General features: G+C 39.6%; 2 protein-coding genes across 2 annotated transcripts; one reads left to right on the top strand and one right to left on the bottom strand.

Moving 5' to 3' along the window:
* The first annotated feature begins 2,145 nt into the window (after positions 1–2,145).
* Positions 2,146–3,223, top strand: LOC310948580 (gastrotropin-like). The gene is made up of 4 exons (XM_083915755.1): positions 2,146–2,233; positions 2,334–2,494; positions 2,628–2,717; positions 2,884–3,223. Exons 1-4 carry the CDS (start codon positions 2,167–2,169, stop codon positions 2,941–2,943), a joined length of 378 nt encoding a protein of 125 aa, XP_083771881.1. The 5' UTR covers positions 2,146–2,166; the 3' UTR covers positions 2,944–3,223.
* A 1,179-nt stretch (positions 3,224–4,402) lies between these two features.
* LOC310948288 (gastrotropin-like) lies at positions 4,403–5,278 on the bottom strand. The gene is made up of 4 exons (XM_083915360.1): positions 5,152–5,278; positions 4,910–5,064; positions 4,723–4,812; positions 4,403–4,522 (listed from the first exon to the last, which is right to left on the bottom strand). Exons 1-4 carry the CDS (start codon positions 5,216–5,218, stop codon positions 4,469–4,471), a joined length of 366 nt encoding a protein of 121 aa, XP_083771486.1. The 5' UTR covers positions 5,219–5,278; the 3' UTR covers positions 4,403–4,468.
* Positions 5,279–7,716: the final 2,438 nt, after the last annotated feature.

The raw sequence follows: 7,716 nt of genomic DNA on the forward strand, positions 1-7,716 counted from the left end.
TACTGGCAGTACTCAAGCTCTCTCTGGTGGTACTTTAAGGAATCTCAAAAGTTAAAAAAAGGAAACATTAATTCCTAATACTAAGAAAATACTTAAACTTGTAATATCTGTGAAAGAAATAGGCTTAGGATTTCCTTTAATAGTTTTGTTTCTGGAAAATTTCCAGCAATTTACCAAAAGTGTACAGTGTCTCAACCACATTTTAAGAATGAAGAATATAGAGGTAACTGGAAGGTAGGAAATCAATGACACCTCTTGGTGTGTTTAGATAGTTTAGTCATGTAATTAGAGCTGAATTACGAGCTAAACTGTGATGGAGCAGAGGTAAAGTGATTGGCCATGTCAGTTCTGATGCTACCCCTTTATACAGCGTGGCTGTGGCTGAAGACAGTCATCAAAATAAATAAATAATCAGATGAGGAATAAACCTTCCTGTCCCTAGCCGACTTTAACACTGATCTTAGTGGTGGTACTGGAGAGAGCCTGGTTTTAACTGAGGTGGTCATGTACAAAGTTTGAGAACCACTGCTCTATGATATAAATCCATTTTTTTTAAATAATGTTAAGTGTCTATTGTCACTAATCATTTGCAGTCAACCTCGGCTGAATTGTTCTGCACCGATGGGTCCAGGCTTCATGAAAGCCTTTTGAAAGCTTTACCTAGTGTTTCTGCCTCACGGAGGCAGCCCATCTCCGTCAGTGTGTCCACAGCCGCCGCCACAGCACCAGCCTCGGTCAAGGTAGAGACCAGCAGGCCCGTGAGCCCTGTGGGGTCGTTCACCAGGGGCTTCAAAGTCGACCAAGTGATCCGCGACCCCTCTCTGTGCCTCAGCAGCTGCTGGCAGAACCGGGAGGTCCGCGGCCCCAGCTGCACCATCGCGTTTGCTAAAGCTCTTACAGTGTCGGAGGACATTTCTCACAGACTGAGACGCCCCGCAGCTTGGGACACTACTGTCGGGCCCCGGACCATGAGGCCGAAACCAGCTGGATCTGATACAGGCTGAAGCCCTTATCTACAAGACAGAGGCTGCCTTCAAATGCAGTTGGAAATACAACGACCATTTGAAGATTAGAAGCAGCCTCATCATCAGGATGAGTCTGTACCCTGTCTGTGTGCCTTTCAAACCTGAATACCTGTTGATCTCAGTCTAACAAGCGACTTCAAAATCTCTATGCAATTGTGCCTTTTTTCTGCAATGTTTATAAGCAAAACAATTAAATGATAAATGATTGAATTTATTCAAACATGTACATAAAGAAAATAACACAATACAAGCTAAAGGAACAACAACACAATATTAACATGTCTGAAAAGGAATAACGAGGCAAAAATGCAAATTTTACCCCTCATGTCCTATCTACTGTATCTCCATTAATCAAGAAAAGTTATTCTGGTGGAGGTTTATTTGTTACGAGTTGTTTTGGTCTTTTTCCAAGCAGTTCTTTAGTTTACATGACTTAACAGGTAACTTAAATTCAAGAGGCTATTTTCCATTTTCTCAGTTAAAGTTATTCATCATTCAAAGAAATAAAGAAAAAAGATACACAAACCTGAGAACACAGGATGTTAATAAGGTAATAAGTTCAAAGACTTACTGTCTTTTATGTTGCATGTATTTTACTGCACCAAACATGCTCAAACTTGTAAAGTACTGGAAAACCCACGAACAGCGAAATACTTTGGATTTTTGCCAAGTTACAACATTTTGTCATAAATACATTTATAAATACGTTTTTCACACATCTGGTTGCTGACTACAGGGGAGCCAGGGTTGTGTTTAAAGTGTGTTATTTGACCGATCCTTGTCTTATATGTGCTGATTAACCAACAAAACATAGAAGGCCTACACCACTCTGCAGAGTAAAGTGTGCCCTGCTGTAGTTGGTCGTGTTGGATCATAGACGTGTATTATATCAGATGTGTTCACATAAATCAACTATAGGCCTATGTGTCTGCAGAGCCTCTCTTTCATGGCACAAGGAAGAGAAAGGTGAGCTCCCCTGAAAGCCACTGTATATAGTAAACGCACTGACACATGCTGAGAGAAAAGGAAGAGGAAGGCATGGCAGCGGTTCAAAAACAACAGAAAGTACCGGCAGGCCACTCCTTTTTTTTTATTTGTCTCATAAACTCCTTCTTCACCTCGTCTCCTCTCATTCACCATCATGACCTTCTCTGGGAAATATGAGCTGGAGAGTCAAGACAACTACGAGGAATTTCTGGAAGTAATTGGTATTAAGATTTTTCTTTTTAATGATACATGAGTCATAAATGGTTAAATGTGAGTTGTCATTCAACGTATTCATTTGAAATTTTAACTGCTCCGTCACAGGGCTTCTCCACGCCAAGACAGACCACAAAGTGGTAACAGAGGTGCTTCAGGATGGGAAACATTTCACCTGGACGCAAACCATTCCCAACTGGACCTATGCCAATAAGTTCACTGTTGGTCAGGAATGTGAGCTGGCAACAATGACGGGCGCCAAATTCAAGGTGAGTTAATAACGTGCACTTGTAAATGATCGTTTAACTGCAAATGTGCCACATGTTTACAACTTGTTATGAAGCTTTTTTATGTAAGCAAGTTCATTGGACATTTCCCTCTGTGACCTTTTGTGACCTTCAGGCTCCTGTCACCATGGTAGACGGCAAGATTTCAGTACCATTTCCTCAGTACCAATTCACGGCAGAGATGATCGAAGATAAGCTAGTTGTGGTGAGAGAAGCAACCACTTCACATATGCTAAAGCAATGAAACTCAGTGATCCTTTAAAACTTACAGAGACAACTTCTTTCAGAATATTCTCAGCAACCTAAATAGGAATTGTAGTTTTTTGCATTTTTGTCTTGAATCATCTTCATCTTTTCCCTGTGACCTCTAGAATTGCATAACTCCAGGAGAGAAGGGCGTGACCTTGACAAGAATTAGCAAGAGGATCTGAAGCTGCGAGACTCAACATGCTTCAGTTGAAAAGAGGCTGCATGCGGATGGTAAAACACATCATGAAAAGGCTCGCTCCATTTACTGAAGCAAGAGGAATAAAGTGCCCGTGCATCGTGACGAGCAAGTGGGACAACTCTTGGCTTCACAGGAGTGTATTTTGTTGTGTTACACTAAGATCTAACTTAACAATGTAAGTGGTGAAACTATGTACTGTATCTCTGCAAGGATGAAATAATTTACCAGTAGTTCGATGCAATAAAAAACACGGAAATACAGCATATTTTACCGATGCAATTGGATTTTCTTTCACTTTGTTCACACCAAGCATGTTTTGTTTACAGTCTCTGGTATTCTAAGTCTAAAACATTTTTTCTGTATAACTTGTACACACTACAAAGACACGCTAACATTTCAAATGTAAAAAAAAACAGATGTGTTTAAGGATACATGTATTATCTTTGACATTGGAGTAATGGTTGAAGTTTGAATCCATGGATGGCAAACAAACTGGTTATTAAATGTGACACACCCAGCTAGTTTGTTCAGAACAAATAAGAGCAACCTGGTGTTATACTGCAGGTATCAAATGAGCAGAAAAAACGGTTTTTATACTGGTCTGAATATGATCTTTCTTTTGTTTTATCTTATTTAGCTGCTACGGGTTCACTAATTTGAAACAAGCAGTGTTTGGCAGTAGTTTTTATATGCATCACAGTGATAATATAACGCTTACACGTAGTGTAACAAATAAATAAAAGTGTCTTGTTACAAGATGCTGATTTGAAATCTACCAGTTGATTCATAGGCTGCAGAAAAGTACTTCTGGCTTGAATCCTTACAAGCGATATTTCTGACATGGTGAAAGTGAAGTCTGGATTTAGGGAGAATGGACCAATATTGTGGTGTAACAGAAAATCATTATAACGAGTAGCGTTACGAATTACTCTTGGCAGAGAGTAATAAGTAAAGGAATAATATAACGTTTGAAAAGAGTAATGAGTAATACATTATTCTCATTATTATTCTCTAACAAGCTCAACATTTAGGAGCTAAAAGTAAAAAAAAAAGAGTCAGAGGAGTCTTTCATGGTTTGTGTCTCATGGCCTGCAGAGACACAAAAGAAAACTTTTAACTTTTAATGCCAACTGCCCATTTAACCTTCAAATATGTATAATAGCCTACATGTGCAAATAATTATTGTATTTCCATTATTATAATAGCATCAATATTCATCATCATTTCATATTTGTAGCCCTTTAGTGAGAGCACAGGGTTACAAGTGCGTCACCCTTCATCAGCCAGTTGGTTCAAACTATTCTGGTGTGGTTGGAAGCAACATAGCGGCTTCTAGCAGGGCTTTAAAACAGTGTCTTATCAGAGGTCCCCTCACTGTCATCATGTGCAACTGATCCTTCAAAAAGCAAATCATTGAACAAGAAGACACAAAGAAGTCGATGTTGGATACTTGAAATTAAATGATTTATTGATGCCTTTTCAGGTCTTATTGAATGAAATTTCTGTCATCATTGTGTCTTCTTACTGACCATCTTGCTAGTAACGTTACCAATGGTGCTGACCTGAGAAAGTGAGGAAAACATGTATCAAAATGCTGTATTATGTCACATCTCTGACACACACACACACACACACACACACACACACACCCACACACACACACACACACACACACACACACACACACACACACACACACACACACACACACAATGTGTACTCCAAAAACGCACATCCTGTTTCATAAGTTGTACATGCTCACCTCAACCAGCTTGCCATCAACCATCTCAGCGGTGTAAAGATATTTGGGGAACTGAATCTTGAGTTTATCCCCGTCCAAAATGGCAGTGGCCTTAAAACAACCCCAAAAAAGGCGTGATTGGAGCAGCTGAACAACAAAAATAATATCAGAAAACATTTATTAAGAAACAAAAAAAATATGAAGTTACCTGGAATTTCTCGCCATCCAGAGCCTCCAGTTCACTCTCCTTCCCAATGGTGAAGGTGTTGGACCAGGTCTGGTCCATCATAAATTTAGTCAACCTGAAGACGTCATTCTGATAGATGTCTGTTATGATGTCGTCCTGGGGCTCTTTTTCCATTCCTACAGAGAAAAGAAGATCTAGTTAACATCAATCAAGACACTGCAATCTAATACTTCTGACATATTTACGTGTATATGGTCTTTTACCAAGAGCCTTTAAGAATTCTTTGCAGTTCTCCTGGCTCTCCAGAATATATTTCCCTGATAACGCCATGATGAAGCAAACACTCTGCAGATGGCTGAACTGAAGCGGCTGGGTGCTCTTTATATGCTGCTCCTGTTCTGTTCTGTTCCCTTTCGTGCAAATGTCTGGGCAGGGCTAAAAACCGTTTCTCACCAGTTTATTCAAATATTTAAAGAAATACATCTGTAATCGCTGTTCTGCCCTCAGCATTTTGACATGACATGCAGAACGTTTTTACATATCCGTTACCATTCAAGTTTACCCATCGCCACACTTTCAGCACATAAACCATTACTACTATGCCAAAGCGTTGCTCTGAGCTCACAATCGGTCTGATCAGTCTGAATAAAAATAGTGTATTTTGCACATATGCAGTGTGGGCATTTGTTTTTTCAAAATACAATTAGAGCACCATGTCTTGGTGATAACCTTATTGTTTCGACTGAAATGCTCAGTACAAATAGCCAACAAACAAATCCACACGTAACACAAGCTTCTAAAGTATTAATAACATTAGCCCCCACACTATTAATCCACAGTGTTATGTACGTCAGTCTGAGTCAGAGAGGTACTGTGCCATCCGTGGTTCAAGTAAAGTCCAACTTTATTATCCTTTATTGCAGCAAGGTTTACGAACAACATTCATCTTTTAAAAAAACATCATCACATAATGCAACAAGGACAGATCACAGGGACAAACAGTACAAATGAGAGATCATTTCCGACGGAGACAAGAGCAAAAAACACAGCTGAATGCCAAATACATAAGGTAGCAAGATCTCAGGTTCAAGTAATTAATCAAAAAACATATATACTTTGTATCTTTTTGTCCTCTGAGCATGAACTCTGTCTATGACCTAAAGGAAGGAGCTTAAACTCCCTCTGCAGTGGTGAGCAGGGCGGTCTGGTATGGCCTGGACCTTCCTTCAGACCTGCCTATAACAGAAGTCAGAGAGCTGCAGCACACTCGCCCTAATAACTTTGAAAAGACGTGCAGTCAAACCTATTCTTATCAGCCAGATTCAGGTTCCTAAACTATGTCACAATGCAGAAGGACAGTACAGACTGAATAAAACTTCCGTAGAACAGAGTCATCACTGTAGTGCACACATTAAAAGAGTTAATTTTTAGTTGAATTTCCTTTTCTATCTCCAGCTGCCATGACACTAACATGCCTGCCTGTGTACCCGTTATACTGGAGCGGGAACATTTTCAACACCAAATGCTATAGTGAAGGATGGGAAGGAAGACTCTCACAGCTTTGTAAATAAGCTCGACAGACTGTCAAAGCACTGAGAGGGACCCCAGATGATCAGTAGCTTAAGACCGTTGAGGATAGATGCAGAGTTTTCTGAGCCAATACCTGCTAATGCCTGTCACGCAGCAGGAAGAGGAGCAATCCAATGTGCCACGTATGCAGGAGCAATACTGAACACGAACATGGTGCAGGATCGTACATTGAAAAGGTAAACACATAAAAGCATAAACAGAGCAGAGGTGCAGATAAAGTGCGCTCACAGATACTGGAGTATCTAGACTTGCAGAATTTATTACACATCCTAAAAAATACTAACTGAAGCATGCACTGGTCACAGGACATGCAACTTCTTCTCTTGCTTCCCTGCCTGGGACAGAGTGAAACAGTCACTGAGGAAATCACGTAATCACACAGCCTATGCGTTTAAATTTTTTTAAGATCTTAAATCTTTTCACAGGACCATCGGATGGGAAGTTTGAAATATGTATCCAAAGACGGATCCCCCTAAAAAAAGGGAAAATCGTGTTTTTGTTCTTGTTTTTATAATCACCATTATGCTTAGGACACAGTGTGTAGCCTTGTTTTCTTTTTCTTTATTGTATTTAATCATCACTTGAAAACAAGGAGGTCCCACTTTAGGTTTGTATCTGGTCTCATCAAACTTTTCTTTTTAACTTGTGTCCTTATTCTTATTACCATTTTACTGTTAGTCTTGTTGCAAATGCAAATAAACTAAATTAAACAAAATATTAACCCTTGTCAGCATTATTAAGCAGATATGAAGCCCTGCAGGCTCTGCAGCTGAGCCACAGCTCGGCTCAGGCGGCACAATATACTTTAAAAGATATTTGATTAATGTGAGCTGGGCCTCAGGAGGTGTCTGGTATCATGAACACCTGTGCAAACAAATAGAATACACAAACTCAAGATGCAAGGACAATTATTGAGACAGAGTTTATTGAGACACAGGTGTTGAACAGGTGTTTGCTCAACTTTCTTAAATATTTATTACCTGTTGTTTGTTGTCTTGTTGCAGTAAATTGTGTCTTGTAAGGGCTATTGTTTTCAAATGCAACACGTACACAACCTGTTTCCAGATCTCTGAATCGACACCCAGTTGTTTTCAGCAATTAATAAAGAAATGAAATGATGTGGAAATTCAGTCTGATGATCAAACTAACATGCACATCATCGGGACCAAAGGACAGTACATATAGAAAGTCCTCATACCCTTTTGAAATAGTCTTTTTTTTTGTTTTACAGCCTGAAA

The sequence above is a fragment of the Echiichthys vipera genome (genome assembly GCF_963691815.1).
Source record: "Echiichthys vipera genome assembly, chromosome: 6".
Taxonomy (NCBI): Eukaryota; Metazoa; Chordata; class Actinopteri; order Perciformes; family Trachinidae; genus Echiichthys; species Echiichthys vipera.